Source organism: Hyaena hyaena, unplaced genomic scaffold, assembly GCF_003009895.1.
Source record: "Hyaena hyaena isolate Hyena2069 unplaced genomic scaffold, ASM300989v1 scaffold_38, whole genome shotgun sequence".
Classification (NCBI taxonomy): domain Eukaryota; kingdom Metazoa; phylum Chordata; class Mammalia; order Carnivora; family Hyaenidae; genus Hyaena; species Hyaena hyaena.
The window spans coordinates 2,629,238-2,648,271 of record NW_024080670.1 but is presented as its reverse complement, the minus strand read 5'-3'; the positions used below and the strand labels follow the sequence as shown (position 1 = coordinate 2,648,271).

General features: G+C 45.1%; 1 protein-coding gene and 1 non-coding gene across 7 annotated transcripts in view; both read right to left on the bottom strand.

Moving 5' to 3' along the window:
• Positions 1 to 19,034, bottom strand: part of FNBP1 (formin binding protein 1) — a 142,836-nt gene that overhangs the window by 8,137 nt on the left and 115,665 nt on the right. For 2 of the 6 annotated variants that reach the window (XM_039229660.1, XM_039229655.1), the window contains exons 10-15: positions 18,259 to 18,441; positions 12,376 to 12,390; positions 8,017 to 8,126; positions 2,221 to 2,353; positions 832 to 953; positions 376 to 515 (exon numbers count right to left, since the gene is read on the bottom strand). In XM_039229660.1, the coding sequence (XP_039085591.1) occupies positions 376 to 515; positions 832 to 953; positions 2,221 to 2,353; positions 8,017 to 8,126; positions 12,376 to 12,390; positions 18,259 to 18,441 (703 nt within the window). The remainder of the gene's footprint in view (positions 1 to 375; positions 516 to 831; positions 954 to 2,220; positions 2,354 to 8,016; positions 8,127 to 12,375; positions 12,391 to 18,258; positions 18,442 to 19,034) is intronic. The other 4 variants (XM_039229656.1, XM_039229657.1, XM_039229658.1 and 1 more) reach the window with 4 other exon arrangements.
• LOC120230214 lies at positions 17,086 to 17,196 on the bottom strand. Its single transcript, XR_005527943.1, has one exon. It is a non-coding gene; the product is annotated as a U6 spliceosomal RNA (small nuclear RNA).

The following is a 19,034-nucleotide window of genomic DNA, read 5'->3' as shown; positions in this document are numbered from 1 at the left end:
GGTGAATGCTGCAAGCTGACCTCTCCCAAATGTGTGTCAGCTCTCTAATTTCCAGGGGTGGATGCCATACCATACCACCCACGTCCCTCCCCTCTGGGGGTCTTTACAAACAGGCGCTCCAGCAGTACTGGGAGAATGGATGAAAAAAATCATCATTATCCCACACTATCTGCTGCAAGTAAGCTTCACGAGAGCTGTTTAGTTGTGTGGACTTCAGGGCAAAATCCACAGCCGCCAGCCAAAGGATGATGAGGATGGCGACTATGGGCAGAACGAATCTTCTAGAAAGATATGGAAGGCTTCAAAAGAAGGTCCCATCACAGCGGAAGAAGAGGCGGCCTGTGTGAGTGGGGGACCCCCGGGGCCCCGTGTTACCTTCAAACGTGTAGAGAGCTTTGCAAGTCCCGATGGCCGGCAGGGGCTCCTCGTCGTCAAACTCGTCGTCGAAGTCCGTGGCCAGCACCTTCACCTCACTCTCCTGACTCTGCTCCTCCGTGTAACTGCCATCTGGGCTGCTCAAGAAAGGAAAGCACACAACAACTATAGCGACTGACCCCAGTGACGACTCACGGTCTGCCACAGTGGCAGCAAAGCACTTGCATATACGCCCCACCCCGGACCGCCCTAACGAAGGCCATCTCGGGTCACTCTGCGTGCTCCATTCCTGCCCCGCGTGGAATGAGGGCCCGGAGTCGTGGGGCAAGGGCAGGCCAGGCTTCACGGGCTCTTTGGTCTCGCTCCTTACGCTCCTTTCCAGACTCCAGAGTTGGGAAATGAACATGAAGCCAACTCGCTCCCAGCGGGGCAGCAGGTGCGGTACAGATACTGTACCTCTCGCGGTCCTGAGCACAGTTGTTGACCGTGGCTGGGTTCTGGGCGTCGTACATTCCACTTTGGCGGCGGGCCTGATCACTGCGCGCTGGCAGCCTGCCTTCCACCTCGGCCAGCCAGGCCTGCAAGCAAAAGTGACGAGACCCTGGTCTGAGCTCAGCTGGGGGCCTGACCATGGAGTCCTAAGGCCCCAAATTTGGATTGCTCCAGGGTCACTGACACCAAGACACCAAAAGGACCACATGGGGGGGGGTGGTGGTGGGGGAGTCTCCAGTGTATTTGCACTTAGCCGTACAACCACCTCTAGTTCATCTCACCTGGGGGAAGTAGAAGCAAACGTATTTAGGCAACTGTCACAATGTGGGGCAGAAGGGACACCCGACCGTGTTACCCTCTCGGGCTGTGTATAAACAGCTGTGTGATTTCAGATAAGCTGCTTCCAGTTCCTTCTGGTTCCAAAACTCTGTGACCTTGAGGTCACACTGGAGAATAGGAGGGTGCTGTCACACATAAGCGGTGACTCAGTTTGAAAGTCACACTTCCCTCCCTTTTTTTTGAGTGTCACTCTCTTTAATGGGGAAGAAACACATATATAGGAAATCCAAAGTAGATAAAATTATCTTCTGCAACATTCGAAACAACGTTAGAGGCAAAAGAATGAAAACGATCAGGAAAGGACATTTCTAAGGCTCTAAAAACTCAGAACAGCACTAACTGACAGAGGGATTCCAGGAAGAATTTTAAAACGCCCCTGTTGACCCTTTGTGGCTGGAAATCACCTATTCCAACCGCAACGATTGGTTACTCATGCAGTTTTCCACGTTCCGTAGTCTTTCAGTTTGGGGGCAAAAGAAGCCCTGCCATCCATAGTTTTTGAGTGCTCCTGTCTCGCTCCCGAAAACATTTATTCGTTGTAATTCCCACTCGTTTCTAATCTGTGTTTCTTCCCGGTTTCCACATACATATAACCCTTTGATAACAGGTCCTTTGAAAGAACAGTAACATGTTGGAATTGATTTTTTTTAAAACGTCCTTTTGATGCACGGAGGTGTTGGGCGACTGCATACTCCCAGTGGTGTCCATTATCAACAGGAGATGAAGCAGGATACACTAAGGGAGGCACTTACGGAAAAGCATTGTAGATACTAATGCGACTTCGACCCGTGTCGGCTTTAGGAGACATACTAGACTGAGGTGGTGCCGAGGGCAGAAGGCTCAGTGGATGACGATTTCTCCCTTTATCACAGCTTGAGACTGGCCCCCCCCCAAGGGGCAAGACACGCTGGTGCCCTACAGCGTAGACGCCGTGACCCCGCCCCCAGCCCCTTCCTCTGTTTCTTTCTTTTTTCTTTTTTTCAACAAAGCTTTTCAACCCCAGCTTTTTCATACCTCAAATTTCTGGGCTTCTAGCCGCAGTTTTTCTATATTTTGGCTGACTTCTGTTAATTTGTGATCCAGACTGGCTGGGTCTCCCATCTGAGGATTCTTTAGGTAAACATCTTTCATTTTTGTTATAGCATCTCTGGGGGAAAAAAAAGAATGAGTGGAACACAGTGACAGGTGAATGTCATGAGTTAAGTGTATTCTCCTGACGCCTTGGAAACCATGTGAATGGGAAGCAGGGGGAGGCTGTGTAACGTGTGGGGGCGGGGTGGGGCGGGGGTAGTATCGGGCTTGCTTTCATTCTTTAAAACTCTGTAAGAACTCTGCTACCCAGGTCTGTGTAATCCAGAGACAGGTATTAAAATTTCAGTTGCTTGGGGCGCCTGGGGGGCTCAGTCGGTTAAGCGTCTGAGTTTGGCTCAGGTCATGATCTAACAGATTGTGGGTTCGAGCCCTGTTTTGGGCTCTGTGCTGACAGCTCGGAGCCTGGAGCCTACTTCGGATTCTGTGTCTCCCTCTCTCTCTCTGTCACCACCCCCCCCCCATAAACAAACATTAAAAAAAGTTTTTTAAAAGATGTTAAAAGTTTAGCCCAAGCGATACTACATGTGTAGTGGGCCAACTTTAATGAGCTTCAGTAAAAGATGGTCTAAACCCATTATGGGGCACCTGGGTGGCTCAGTTGGTTAAGCCTCCGACTTCAGCTCAGGTTGTGATCTTGTGGTTTGTGAGTCTGAGCCCTGCGTTGGGCTCTGTGCTGATGGCTCACAGCCTGGAGCTACTTCAGATTCTCTGTCTCCCTCCCTCTCTGCCTCTCCCCCGCTCACGCTGTGTGTGTGTCTCTCTCTCAAATATAAATAAACATTAAAAAAATTAAATAAGCCCATTATACAACATAAGACCAATGAAGCAAACCATATTTTGAGTCATGGGAAATGGTTTAACGGACAACACAGGAATACCAGGAAGAGAATTTCCATAAATCCTCCCCATGTCTCTTCCCCAAGCCCTCCCCGCTCGCATCTGAGCCCATCCATCCCGCTGCTCCTCTGGGGGGACCCACTATTTGCTGTCCCCGAAGCCACAGATCCAGGACAGCCCTCAATCCACCTGCACTCCCCGCCCCCTCACTTTGCTCTACTTCCTTCTTGCCCACAGCGTGTGTCACTTTCCAGCATTACGTAATCATTATGCTCATTGTTCATCGTCTGTCTCTTCCTTTTAGATTAGAAGCTCTTTGAGGAAGCCCTGGGGGCTTCACCTCTTGTTGACTTGGTATCTCCCCGGTGGCAAGCCCATACCTGGCACACAGTAGGTGCTCAATAAATACCAGTGAGATGAATACATGTCCTTACAGCAAAAAAACTGTCACGTCCATTTTGGCTTTATGGCTACACCTCCAGCTACTGCTCGATTTCTCTGCAAAACTTCTCAAGAGACTCATTGCCATTCATTACCTCCGATTCTCTTCCAACTCTCTCCTGATCAGTGTCTCCAGCAGCTTAATTTTATTCGTCTTTTGAAGGAGCCAACTTTTGGATTTGTTGATCCCCTTTGCTGAGGGTGCACTTTTTTCTCTACATAATTAATTTACATTCTTTCCTTGCTTCTGTTTTCTTGGGTTCAATTTGCTGTGCTTTTTCTAACTTTTTTTAAATATATTTTTTAAGTTTATTTATTTATGATTGAGAGCGAGAGAGAGCGCAAGGTGGGGAGAGGCAGAGAGAGAGAGAGGGAGACACAGAATCCAAAGCAGGCTCCTGGCTCCAAGCTGTCAGCGCAGAGCCCGACGAGGGGCTTGAACCCACAGACTGTGAGATCATGACCTGAGCCAAAGTCGGACACAACCAACTGACACATCCAGGTGCCCCTTTTTTTCTAACTTGTTGAGATGGATGCTTAGCTCACAAGATGTTTAGCATCTTTTTTATTTTTAATATGTTTCCTAAAGCTATAAATCCTTTTCTGAGCATCACCTTAGTGACAGCCCAGTAGCTGATTGGGTGAATGGGCATCCAGGTTCAGCTCTGCCCTGTCTACTTCCCAGTAAATAGTATGACTTCCTCTTTAGTCTGAGTTATTTAGAGCTATGTTTCTTAATTTCTAAATGTTTGCTCTTGGTAGCCAGCTTTATGTCAGGCTTCGGAGAGAGCACACCTTGAATGGTGTCTCCCCTTGGATGTTTGTAGAGATTCACTTCATGAAAATGGGATGTGCTCAATTTTGGGCAATGTTCTGTGGGTGCTTGAAAAGAATGCGTACCATGCAATCGCTGGGTAGATGTGTATTGGGTCAATTTTAATAGTCCTATTATTTAAATATTCTTACCTTGGATCTATTAAATCTGTTCTGCCAGTTACGAAGAGAAGAGCATTAAAAGATCTCCTCCTACAACGATGTGTATGTACATACTAATGTCCAAGGGTTAAGAGCAAAAGCTTGGTTATGTTTGACATCATCCATTCCTACAGTTTGAAACTGAGCTGTTTGTTACTCAAAGCATTTATTGTTATCAAGTCCATCCTCCTTGAGCTGAACAGTTTGAGAGTTTTTTGGCCCGAAGGTCAGTCTTCCTTTGGTTGGTACTGGTCAACCAATGGATGATAGATCTTTTTCCATTCTTTTACTTTCAACGTTTCTGTACCTTATGCATTAGAGGTGCTTCTGTAGAGAGCAGACAGGTGGGATTTGGGGTTTTGTTTTGTTTTTGGTCCAGTCTGAAAATCTAACTGGGACATGTATGTAGCCTGTCTACCTGGAACATACCCATTTTGTTTTATAGGCCCTTAGGTGTCAGGCACTGGTACAAGCACTTCACGTACATGGACACATTTAATCCTCACTATTCACTTCCTTTTCAAGATGAGGAAACCGAGGTAGGGTTAGGAAGTTAAGATTAAGACGAGGCTAAGAAGCTTGTCCAAAGCCTGCAACAAAATAGGGGGAACCAGGGTGGAGCCCAAAGGTTTTGAAATCCACCATCAGGGCGCGCCTGGGAGGCTGGGTTGGTTGAGCGGCTGACTTCGGCTCCGGTCATGATCTCGCAGCTCATGGGTTCGAGCCTCGAGTCAGGCTCTGTGCTGACAGCTCAGAGCCTGGGGCCTGCTTCGGATTCTGTGTTTCCCTCTCTCTCTGCCCCTTCCCTGTTCATGCTCTGTCTCTCTCTCTCTGTTTCTCTCTCAAAAATAAACAAACATTAAAAAATTAAAAAAAAAAGAAATCTACTATCAACTTTATGCTTCTGACTGATCCTGCCTTCTTCCTCGTACCCAGATGTCAGTGGCATGAGATCAGAGGTTTTCATATGGTTTGTTCATCACTTTATCCTCAGTGCCTATGATATTTCTTTGTACACAGTAAGTGCTCACCAAACAGTCATTTAGTGAAAGCTTAAATGTGATTTGCCTCATTACCAGCAAGGGCTACTGCAAGGGTTAAAAGGTTAACCCCGGCCATGACCCAAGTGGTAGAGAAAATCGTCTAGATTGTTGTTTCCAATGTCATTTTGGATACTTGAGTCCTAACTTCTTATTCTCAGAATACAACTGCTCACGTATTAAACAGCGTGAGGTTTAATTGGCTTACACATTTATGAAACTTTTTGTATTTGGTCCCGCATGTAGTAAAAAGTATAGAGACAAAATTTTCATTTCATGAAGTGTATTTCTAATACAAAACAAAAAAAAGTTAATTATATGTGCTGCTATATTTTATATGGTGTAACAGTATTTATAAAACCCACCCATGTTTTAGGAGTGGCTCTACCAAAAGTAAAAAAATAAACAACTACTTTTTCTTTTGCATATACTTTAACTGTACTTTACCTACCAATTTCGTTTGCTTTTTACATAACCAAATTTTATTTATTTTTAAAAACAGTCTTTTTTTAATGTTTATTTTTGAGAGAGAGACACACACACACAGAACCCAAAGCAGGCTCCAGGCTCTGAGCTGTTAGCACAGAGCCCGAAGCGGGGCTCGAACTCACAAACTATGAGATCATGACCGAGCTGAAGTTGGACGCTTAACAGACTGAGCGCCCCCCTGGCGCCCCTGCATAACCAAATTTTAATCCCAGCTTCTACATAGTTAAATTTACACATGGTCACTTTTTGGCCTATGTACAGACCACAAAATCTCAAGTTATCTTTTAGAAAACCTCAAGTTCAAATCTCAAATAGATGAATGATTCACCTAATTCACTCAGTGAGAATTTTAGGTGAGGAGCAATAAATAAACTGGTTTTTCAATCAGGAGTATTAGCAAGTATCCCCTACGTGATAGAAAAGATCTACAGGTCATAAACGTGGGAAGAGAAGTACAAAAGGAAGAGCGATATCAAGGGTTTTCCTATTATTTTTTGTACGTGTCCCATCCTAGAAACTTACAAAACAGCTCTGAGAACTGGGAACCCCCGCAATGGAGGCAGAAGCCTGTCAAGTGCCAGCAGCCATCACACCTGTGTAAGACGGTGTGTAAGACAGACCGTGATTTGTTCCCTAGGCACCATCAGTTCGCTAGGCAAGATAAGGAGACCCGAGAACCTCTGGGAAGGCTGATGGTCATTCAGCCTCAAATAGAAAAACAAACACATTTTGAACCCAAAGCTAGGACATGGGGCAAGGCAGAGGGGGGCAGGGGTCACGCCATGTTTCTCTTCCTCATTTGTACAAAAAAACTTGGCCATGGGGCGCGTGGGTGGCTCAGTTGGTTATACATCCCAATCCATGATCTGGGCTCAGCTCATGATCTCAAGGTTTGTGAGATCAAGCCGTGCATCGGGCTCTGCGAGGACAGTGTGGTGCCTGCTTGGGATTCTCTCTCTCTCTCTGCCCCTACCCCCTAAAAAATAAACTAAAAAAAAAAAAACCTCAGCTACACACTCAGAAGAAGGTGGGGGCATGGGTGAAACAGGTGAAGGGGATTATGAGCACGCAAATCATGATGAACACTGAGTAACGTATGAACTGCTTAATCACTATGTTGTGTACCCGAAACAAATATAACGCCGCTCATGAACTCTACTGGAATGAAAATTAAAAACCTAAAAAAATAAAAATCTAAGGGGCGCCCGACTGGCTCAGTCGGCAGAGAGTGCAACTTTTCTGAGTTCAAGCTCCATGTAGGGTGTAGAGATTACTTAAAAAGAAGTAAAAAAATTTTATAACGTAAAGATACAGAAATAAAAAAAAGATAATCATATGTATTTTGTTTCCCAAACTCAGAATAAAACCTATTTATTAAAAGAATTCTCTGGGGCGCCTGGGTGGCTCAGTCGGTTAAGCGTCTGACTTCGGCTCAGGTCATGATCTCATGGTTCGTGGGTTCAAGCCCCACATCGGGCTCTGTGCTGACAGCTCAGAGCCTAGAGCCTGTTTCAGATTCTGTGTCTCCCTCTCTCTTTGACCGTCCCCTGCTCACGCTGTCTCTCTCTCAAAAATAAATAAAACATTAAAAAAAAATTATCCTGATGGGTAATGAAGCCCTCTAGTAGATTCTCCGTGACAAGACACACAGCTGAAATAATCACTGACATTGAACCCATTTTAGGATTTCCTATCTTTCCAAACTGAGCCTGAATTTTTTCCTTCCTTCCTTCCTTCCTTCCTTCCTTCCTCCCTCCCTTCCTCCCTCCCTCCCTCCCTTCCTTCCTTTCAAGATTTTATTTTCAAGTCATCTCTACACCCAGTGTGGGGCTCGGACTCACCACCCGAAGACCAAGAGTTCACAAGCTCCTCCCGCTGTGCCTGCCAGGCGCCCGTGAACCTGAATTTCTTAATTAGTCGTATTGCTGCACTCTACCTTTGATCCATCTCCTTCTGAATTTCTTTATTTAATTCATCGACCTTCTGCTGCAGCTTTTTCCTTCTCTGCTCAGGCGGGAGGTTGCTGAAATCCTCTGGCGTCGCGCCCTGCAGATGTAAACATGCATGAACCAGGGGTGCCGCCGGAAAACAGACACCGAATGACGCCTGCGGGAAAGACTCCCTCAGACGCCGGGGGCTGCAGATGTCTGCATGTGTTTTTATGACATCAGTGAAGCTCTTTCCCATGACACCCAGCTGAGATGCAGAAACAGTGCATGCAAACCGGGAAGAAAGATCCCACAGACCGGTTCCCTGGACCGCCTTCCACCAGGCCAAGAGTGAGACAGCGGGGGTGGGGTGTGGGGTGGAGAAACACCTCTGACCCCCGCGAGAATCCATGAAAAACGCAGTTTGAGACATAGTCTTCACTTGATCGCCTGTGTCGGTGGCGTCAGTGAAGTCCGAAGGAAGTTTGAGGTTGCTGCTCCCTTCATAAACGAAGGGACAAGCATCCCCGTCAACTGTTTCATGTCAAAGGCACTGTTTCCTCTCTTTCCTCCCATTTCTTCACACAGGCGGAGGCCCAAAGTTTCCATCCCCACCAAGTGGCAGATGGGACATCTGGTTCCTCAGAGACCATGGGTGAAAAGGACATTAAAACATACAACCTCCCTGCCCACCCCCGCCCCGCCCAGGACTCTTCCCTCTGAAATCTGGTCGCTCCTTTTGACATTTATAGGGTGACTGTGGAAGCTCCACAGAGATCTCGCGCCCCGACCCCCACACCGACTTCCCAGCGTCCAAATCCAGCCCAGCTGTTCCCGATCCAGCAGAAGGAGCATATTTGGTATCCTGATCCCCCTTCAGGAACAATTCCTATCTCCCCTCCGTGCATGCGATGAGCAGGAAACACCAACAGCGAGCCTCTGCACTTCTACAGACACCCAGGCGTTAGAAGCAGCCGCGAGGCTGTGGGTCCCTGAGGGCCTTGACTTCAGCGAGGCTACGTCCATAAAGAAAGAGAAATGTATTCCACAACCAGGGAGAAGCTAAGGAATTGAAAAAGAGGGTTATTTTTCCCCCCTTCCCCTTACTTTAGAGCCAATTAAACAAAGGCCAGACTGGCTCGGGCTCGGGGGTGGAAAAGAGGGGCCCCAGATAACGGAATTCCAAAATCAAGCTGAATTTGGCAAGCAGCTCACATGGTGCTTTGTGACCAAGGCTCCCCGGCTGCCAGTGACAGAGCGCCAGGCTGCGGGGCTGCAAGTGTGGGGTCCGGCAGGGTTTGCCCGGAAGGCCACGCACAGACCTTTCGGCTGATGCTCTTAGACTTGTGTGCATGTGCACGTATACAAGAGAGAAGATTTGCGTGAACCTAGAACTGAAGTGGCTCTTCCCTAATGGCAAACCACGCAAGTCCAGAAAGAAATCAGACTTTGTGTTTTGTTTTCCACGTGCTACTCTTGTGTTGTTAACATGTGAAACCTTTAACTGTGTGCTTTTTCACTTGGCTGAGCTCAGTCGCCGGGCCTACGAGCACAAGGCTTTGTCCTACTACTGAGATGACTTAACACAGAGCAGTATGTTTTCCAGAACGGAGGGGCTTTTTGTTCTGGTTTTTCAGTGCCGCAACAAATCCCAGCTGCCAGGAAACCTGGGGCGGGGTGGTGGGCGGGGGGGGGGGTCGGGAGGTCGGAAGAATTTTTTTATCTACAAACAACAGAGAAGTTCTCACATCTGCACCGGTCAGCACAGTAGCCGCGCACGCCTGCTGGACATCCAGTGCGACCGCGGAACTGGATTTTAGGTTTTTATTTCATTTTCATGAACTGAAATCTAAATAGCCACACATGATGCGTGGCTACCATGCGGGCTGGCGCGTCTAGATTGTGAACAGGTGTAAGATTTGCATTGGTATATAAACAGCTGCAAAGGAACCTTCAGTAAAACGGAGAGTACTTAGGACTTACGGACAGATACCCTCAACAACAAAAAAAATTAACTTTAATCATTTATAAAAACTAAAAACAATGAATGAATGTTTACAAAAACTAAATGATGAATGAATGAATTTGGTCCCCATTGAGAGATAGTCTGTGTTTCTGTATTGTTATTTAGAAACTAATCTCGGGGCACCTGGGTGGCTCAGTCAGTTCAGCGTCTGACTTTGGCTCGGGCTGTGATCTCAAGGTTCGGGAGTTCGAGCCCCGCATTGGGCTCTGTGCTGTCAGCTCAAAGCCTGCTTCAGAACCTCTGTTCCCCTCCTCTCTCTGCCTCTCCCCTACTTGCACTCAATCTCTCTCAAAAAATAAATAAAAAACTTTAAAAAATAGAAACTAATCTCATGCGTTATGCCTCAAACAAACTTCATGTTGCCCTTGGAGATTCAGGTAACTTCTACATCGAAAGGAACGTAAGGTGTCTGGAAGTCTCTTCATAAGGCCACTGTGTCCAACTAGCTTTTTAATTCCATGAAGGAATTTATATTTCTAGCTTCGAGTCAGAACAGACTTTCTGAAGTCTTCGGAGTGGCCTGGTTTACAGAGAGCCTGGCCACGTCGGGTGGCACTGGTGTTTTGGGAGGGGATCAAAGCACGTGGGGCCATTTTAAGTGGCTGTGGCTCTCATAGGAACTTGTCCTACCCACTTCTGGAATCAAATACTTGCTCCAGGGCAATTCCCCACACACAGCACAAGTACACGAGCTGCTTCTTGGAATTTTAACATGTGTTTCCACCCCAGGCATCTCTGGGCAACACTCCACTTCTCTATTAGTATCTACGTAATGATATAAAGCAACAATTCAATACCGGGTGGGTAAAATGATTTCTATCTCAGACCGCCTAATATTATTCATGATATCGTCCTTTGTTACCAGTACCTTGGCAGCAGAAGAAATACAGAAAGGGCAGGGAAGGAAGCCCAGGATCTGAGAGACTCCTACTTAATTGATCCAATGTCTCCCCAGTGGCTGCTGCCATTGAATGCAGTGCATTGAAACATTACAATGTTTTCCTACTCGTAGAGGCTTTAATTAGGATCTCATCTCGAATTTTATTTCAGTCTAAGAAATGCTCAATTTAATAAAATATTCATTTCCTTCCTTCCTTCCTTCCTCGTCTGATTTTGGTATAAGGGTAATGCTGGCCCCGTAGAATGAGTTAGGAAGTATTCCCTCTGCTTCAATCTTCTGAAAGAAATTAGAGAGAACTGGTAGAATTTCTTCCTGAAATGTTTGGTAGAATTCACCAGTGAATCCATTTGGGCCATGTGCTTAATTCTTGATAAATGAATGCTAGGATTAAATAAATGTGTGTGTGTGTATAAGTAAGCACCCCACCCAATGTGGCGCTTGACCTCAAGACCCTGAGATCAAGAGTCACATGCTCTATGGACCGAGCCAGCCCAGGTGCCCCTAAAATACTCATTTTCTTTAGGGTCAGCTTGGTTGCTAAATACTGAGTCCGGTGGAAAAAGTCCTGTGTGTATGCACATATTCGTATACACACGTTCAGATGTGTACATGAGGATAACCACAAATTCTTCTCTTGCGTTATCAACAGAACTGCATAAAGTGCTGACCTTATTTCTGGTTGAATTGTTGCACTTTATCATCGTCTGTAATTTTAGGGAATTCTCAGCTGTGCCGTTGAACCTACTATAGAAGTTACACATATCTACAGTACAGTTAAGGGTTATACAGTTAAGAGTTTCTTTTAATAAATTTAATGATTAGTCGGACTGTTTACTAGGGCTATGCAATTAGGTGGAAACAACACAGAACACTAAGTAAATTATTTTAGAAAGGCTTAGGAGGCTCTTTTCAGTGTCCATGAAGTCACCTTGTGGTTTCTTAAATCAGCTATGCACAAGGCACCTGTGTATTTACAGAGGAACTTAAAGATTCCGTGGCTCGCTATTCTCGCAGGTGGCCTCGGACCTCAGTGTGAGAGCGGCACCAGCTCTGCGTGTGTCCTTTAGGCTCTCTGTGTTTTTCATCTGCTCCTGGGGTTCCCAGGGAGGATCATCTTCCAGCCGTGAACTTTACTTTGACTCCAAATGATCCAATGAATAACACCCCCAATATGGAGTATTTCCATTTATGCTTGCGTTTAAATAAAGTTTATTAAAATTTGCTATCCTCTTAAGGCCCCAGTAAGAAAGGAAACCAAATCATGAGTTAAAGTGTTAATTTTCTTAGCACCCTGAAGAGATTAAGATCGCCCCTATTAGATTCTGAACCTTCGTACTGCAAAGGTCTGATGAAGAAACACCAGCAAAAGCAGACGCAAGGGAAACACACGCCAAAAAAACCTGATTAGATTCAGGACATGCATAGGATAATTGTGCTTACCAGCTTGAGAGAAAGCTTCATGTAAACATTGAAGAGGTAACAGGGGAAAAAAAAGAGAGAGAGAGACAACAGATCAGAAGAAGAGGAACGCGATCGGTTCCACCGTATTAACATAGCACATCAATTCCCCTGTCGCTTGTGCAAATGGCTTGCAGCGGATCTGTGCAAACGTTCACAAGAGGGGCTGGCCCCTGCCCAAACCTTCTTTATCTGCCATGTTGCCAGAGAAAGAATAAAGATAGAAAAGGAGAGTTTCTGTTCACTGTTCTGTTTAGGTCACATCAGCTCGGACCTCAGCTAAAATAAGTTTGCTGTTGGTAACATGTGCTGAGAATAAAAGAAAAAAATAATTGTGGAGGCTTTTGTTCGCCAAATTTCACACAGAACGTTTCTGCTCACAGCGGGGTCCGGACAGCAGTTACTTCCGTAACATGCAAGTAATCTATTTATCCTAAGGAACTGGCATTTCTTATTGCTAGTCATTGGCAAATCCTAATAACTGGCGTTTCTTGAAGGCACGAAGAAGGCAAGCTCTCAAGTGGGTGAATGGGTAGCCAGGGACTGGAAGCCGTTCCAGAAAACTGCCCACAGGAGCCAGAAAGCCTCCCTGCACTGGGCAGGGCGATGCTCTCTCCCACCTGAGCCCCGCTCACCACCTCCTGCACGGTGGAAGGTGTACTCGGAGGCTCTCTATCCACTCTGAGCCCTACCCATGGGGGTTACGTAGCACTTGGTGAATTAGGTGCAGCAGCTGCTCTGAAGGTTACCTTTAGGACACAAAGAACCAGCTGCCTCAACTATCAAGGGCTACTCCTTACAATGGGTTTTCTGGGAATCAGACACAGCAGGTGCAATTCTGCTGGGCCCGCAGATTAGCAAAAGAACAGTGATTATCGGACACAAAACAGATTAAAAGGCATCTCCAAATTAGAAAAAGAAACGTTCAGCTCTTCGTAAACGGGGAAGACATGCTCTATGGCTATGAAGCAATGCTTTGAGCGTGTGGTGCCCTTTTGCTTAGCTGTCGTCAATCCTGAAAGTTCCGGCAGCTTGTAGTAGGATCAAAAATCTGTAGGGGACAAAGCACCGAAGAAAGAGGCCTTTGATTTTTAAGTTGAGAGTGTGGAGGGTGTTACAAATTCCTTAACCAGATTTGAAAAATCTTATTCTTAAGATTAACTCAAACTGGACACTTCTTTTTAAATAGGCATTAAGCTTTTAAAGGCAGTGCCCCTTTGGGGGGGAGAGGATGAAAAAAGGCTTTGAAGGAAAGACGCAGTCAGACAAAACTTTTGGGAGAATGCGGGACACACAGGCATACTCGTGACTGTTCTCGTGCGCCCCTCCTGTGAGCTTTAGCACAGATCAGTTCGTCACAATTCGGGTTCTTTACACACAACACCGGGTGCACAGCAGAAAACTTTGCGAATATCCCCCCTACAAAGCACACGACCACCTACAAATGTCTCCTCACACATTATCATCTGGAATGCCATTAATTCAAAGAACCGACACTTGAACTTTGTACACTCCCTGTTCTCTACTCGGCTACCTTGGTTACTTATATATGCACAGAAGTTACATATTCTTCCTTAAGCCCCCCAAAAGAAGAATTCTAACATCAAACCTAACAGCACGGGATTATTACCACTTCATAATAAAAACGAGTCATTAGGATTGAAAATAAATCCAGGCACCCAGAGGAAAATACCGAATTTTCGAGACAAATTCAATTTTCCGAGGTGGACAGTGATGGGCAATCTACACAAAGCACCAGCACGGTGCCTGGTATTCTTGTAACGATTGTTATAGACTGGTTTTTGGTCGTGGGTTGTAAGCCAGCCTTAATGGGCTTTTTTTTTTTATCATTTAAAATTAGAAACCAAACCATTTAAGAGAATCCTTTTCAAAGATGGCATGAAGTGCGCTGCGAGACACCTGAGGAACTAAGAAGCTGTCAGTTTCAGGCAACAGGTATGGAGCCTCGAAAGCCACACGTGTCAATAACACATGAGGGAACACAGAGCTAGCGGGTCCATGTGTTATTCCGCAGCCACAGGTACTAACCTCAAGTACGAAGAAAGGGGACGGTGAACATAAACATGAGTCAATGTGGAAAGTCATGTTACTAACTCTATGACCTTGCTCGTGATCGCTCTGGCTCTCCAAGCTTTTTGGCACAACCCCCTGATGGATCCACCTATTTCAAACGGGATCGTGAGTCCTCTCGTGATGCAACTGCTATCCATTAAGAGTGTCCTTCTCTGACCATGCTCTGTGGCCGCGTTTATGGGCCAGGCCCTGCCGTAAGGGCACACCCAGGGACATTGTCTCAGACAGCAGTCACAATCAGCGAGGAGGGGGGAAAAGCCAAGCTCAGCTCATTGGCATTTTTAGGCAGTTTGGTTGTTATTGGGAAGTTGGGTTCCTTTTCCCACCAAGCCTCCCTGATTGAAGGAGCTTGGGGTTGTATTGATATTGATAATGAGGCTTTTTTTTTTTTTTTTTTTTTTTCCTGTGTCCAGGTCCACCAGTGGAGAATTTCATTGCTGGGTCCCCAGTCTTGGTGCTGTCATAGGGGTTAGTGCCTGTGCCGTGACTGTGCGACCTGGCCGTCACAGGGAAACTTACAACATAGTCCCTAGCTTCAAAAGCATACGTGGGCTTCCCTATCGTCCTCTTCATGAGTTCTTTGTGAAAACAGAAAGACTGAGTCTGCCAACAATCAGCAAGAGAACAAGATAAAATAAATAAAAATTAAAGTAACCAGAAAACTGTTCACATCTGACAAACAATCGGCAAGGATTTTCCAGACCTTTTCATCAACTTTGATGGGACCTCCCACGCAATGAACTCTAAAATGCGGGGGGAAGATATGCCCATATTTTAGATTTAGAAGGCCCTTGCCCAGACCAGGGAAAGAAATCTTAATTTAAGACTATAAAATTACGCCATAAACGGCAAACTGAGACCATACTATCTAGTTTCATTTTTCTTACGTAAAGATGAAAAAAAGGTTAATCGTGCTCACGGGCCGTGCTTTAGAAATGTTCAGTGAAACAACATTTTCTTACAGACACCAATGGCTTACAAACCACCATTTTCACCTGTTTAATTATTTTGACCCGAAATCAGCTACACTAAGAAACGCCTGAATAGATAGGATTTATACATTATGATCATAGAAACAAAGGGTTGAAATCTGGATCTAAGAGCTGCAAAACATGGTAAATTAAAAGCATGTCAGAATCACAGACGTATTATTCTATGTCTATCTATCTTTGGCACAATCGTCTTAAAGTTAAAAAGTTAGAATAAATGAAAGGGAAGCAAGGACCGTATCGTTTTCGTCATGAATCCTGTAAGCCATGTACCTTCCCTGTTGAGGTGGCTTTAAAATAAAATTTATTTCCCCAAACTTCACATTCCTGTTTTTTTTTGTTTTTTTAATTTTTGAACTTCCTAATCTTACTTCTATCATGAATCTCCTTTTCCTTTTTTGTTCTTTCTTTTTTGTTCACTGCTACTTCCTGAAGGAAGGGTCATTACATGTGACCCTTGCTAAGAGCAGACTGACCAAAAATGAGGGAGGCAGAAATATGTTTCTATTGACTTCCTAATACTTCCAGTCTGTACACATGTGCATTAACTCTCAGGAAAACACACTCACTATTTAGGAAAAAAATTTTTTAACCGAGTTTTTGCTGAGCACAGATGGAAAGGGTAAGAAATAAAATTCATTTTGCTGGTTACAATTTGTTTTAAAAAAGGGATACTTCTTTAAATCATCATCATGGCCGGTTGCTCATGTCAGTATTTTAAGTGTTACATTTTTCTAGCCATCTTCCCCGTACACTTATTGATTACTGACATTCTTCGGTCTTTTCCTAAACATTTAGAGAACATCATGAAACAGACTTGGAAACCATTTGCAACCGACAGACTGTGTGGTGGGGAAAGAATGAAACACACAGAAACAAATGGAAAACAATCACGATTCTTCAACATGTTCCGTTAGGAAATTCCGAAAGACCATTCAGAGGTGTTTATTATAAATAATAAATGGGCGCTCTGTAAAGGTCTTGGAAGTGGCCGAGATGGGTTAACTGACTTACAGTTAAAACTTTACAGTCGAGCAAAAACACCCTGGCCAGATGTTGGAAATTCTTCCAGGAGTAAGTGGGATGGATGGGGAGTTCTGAAAAGCCAGCCTCATTGAGCCAGGAACTGGGGCCTCATTATAGAGCTCAATGTGATCCGTCATCTGCTTCTGACGCTATACTCTGCCTCTTAACAGTGGCTCTTTTGAAATCTTGAGGAAGTTAAATTTCTAATTCTTCACCTGACATGCTGGTTAATCTTAAGAAAAAGATAATTCCGCTGACAATATAGATTCTTTGCATGAAACGTTGAGATTCCCTTATGAAAGAAACTCTGCATATAAAGAAATAGGGGACTGTCCCTTGTTCCGTTTATTTATTTTGAAAACATGGAATGCTTAGGGGCACCTGGGTGGCTCAGTCGGTTAAGCATCTGACTTCGGCTCCAGTCACGATCTCACGGTCCGTGAGTTCAAGCCCCGTGTTTGAGCTCTGCGCTGACAGCTTGGAGCCTAGAATCTGCTTTGGATTCTGCGTCTCCCTCTCTCTCTCTCTGCCCCTCCCCTGCTGTGCTCTCTCTTTCTTTCTCTCAAAAATAAATAAACATTTTTAAAAAATGGAATGTTTCATGACCTGGGGTGTCACTTTTGTGTAGGGACCATGCTAATCTCTGTATCGTTCCAATTTTAGCAGGTGTGCTGTTCCTTGTTTTAAAAGGCAACAACTTAGCTATTATATACTTACATTTCTTTTTGCCCAAAGAAGGGGAAGAGTAAAAAATCATGTTGGCACAAGAACACATCCCACTAGCACTGGATTGTAATTCCCAAAGTCAGGATAAAAGACCTTCCTGGATTTGTCAGTGTGCATGTCTTCCTGCTCTTCATTACCTGCTTCATTATTCGTTATGAAGAGTATTGGGGGGATGGCTTAGAGTACACTAATCAATTAGATTTATTTGGGAGGCTACAGCTGACTCTATTCCAATCTTTTCCCGTAAACCAACTGGTATCTACATTTGGTTACTGGATCAATTCCACAAAACAGCGTGAGTTAAGCCAGGCAACGGTGATCAGAGTGGCAAATGGGAGCGTAAACGACACCCACTTACGAGTCAGCCATGTTGTGACAGATTTCTCCCTGAATGTGGATGTCGCAAAACCTCAGCTTATGACGAGCAGGCTCTCTGGCTTCCATCCTGGCTCGCCGTCTTCCTACATTCCTTTTTATGCCTCAGCTTTCTTACCAATAAAATAAGGAAGCCTCAGTACCTAGATTTGTAGGGCAGCTGAAGGAAAAGTAAATGTAAAAGCTCATGACATTTCCCGCTCCTGGAGGCTGGGGCCAGAGAGAAGGATGGCAGTGACACTCAGGTTGTTTCGGTCATGAACAGCAAGTCTTTTCTGAGCATACAGTGACTTCCAATTCCTCATCTCGTCTGCCACTGGCTTTAGAAACCAAATCCAAGTTTCCTTTTTTGGTAAAATATTAATGACTTCGATGTTTTAAAAGGGAAGTGGAGAAAAGCCCTTTGGAAACGTGCTGAAGGCAAGCAGAACCCTGGGCTGGCTGGCTTTCTCTTCTTCTTTCCATCCATTCTGCTTCCTCCTTTCTTCTCCCCTCTTTCTATTGTTCTTCTTTCTAGCTCTGAGGAATCACAGGTCCTCACAGTTTCATGTTATGGGAAAACACAATGGACTCATTCACCAACCAAGTAAGTTAGACAGAACGAAACATGCAACTAAAGCGCACGCGAGAGACAGGATTCCGGAGCAGAACTTACCCCACGCTTTAGGCTCCTGAAGCAGTGCATTTTGGGTTTGGAGGTCATGAACTCGTTGAAGCGATGGGAGAGGGGTTCCTTTTGCTGCTTGGGAGACTGGGGGCCGTTGGGAACAGCAGAGGGTGAGGAAGAGGCAGGGGGAGGAGGGGGAGGCTGATGGGGGGATGTTAAAAGGGACATAAGCTACATGTAAGAGATGGAGCAGTGACAGAGTAAAATCAGAAACAAGAAGATAAGACACAAAACAAAAATAAGCATCAAATAATATTTGAAATCCAAAGCAAGTAAAACACAAACGATTAAACATTTCGGCCATGGTCCAAAAGAAAACATGTAGAGTATGACGAAAATGGAAGGTTTAGTAAGTTAAAGCAACGGAAGAAGAGCAAGAGATCTCTGACCAGAAGCTCACTGCAGACTTGCCACATGCAAACTAGGGCTTCTGATTAGTTACGCTAAACCAGCTAAAGCCAGAAGGGGGATGGCTTCTAACCCGCCTCCGCTACCAGAGCTTGATGGGAGGAAATGAAGGACCTGAAATGCTAAGCTTGTCAAAACAGCAAGAGAGTCCTTTCCAAATTAAATAGCTAAGTTATCCTGGGGTGAAAGCGGGGGTGCTTAAAGCTGCCATGCGCCCACACGTCACACTATCAAAAGAAAACGCAAAATGATCGTGGATACACACAGGTTAACATGAGTTCGACACCAAGTTATTAACCCATGGAAACGATTCCAATGAGATCTGCTGAGAAATGGTTATCACAATTCTGCATGGT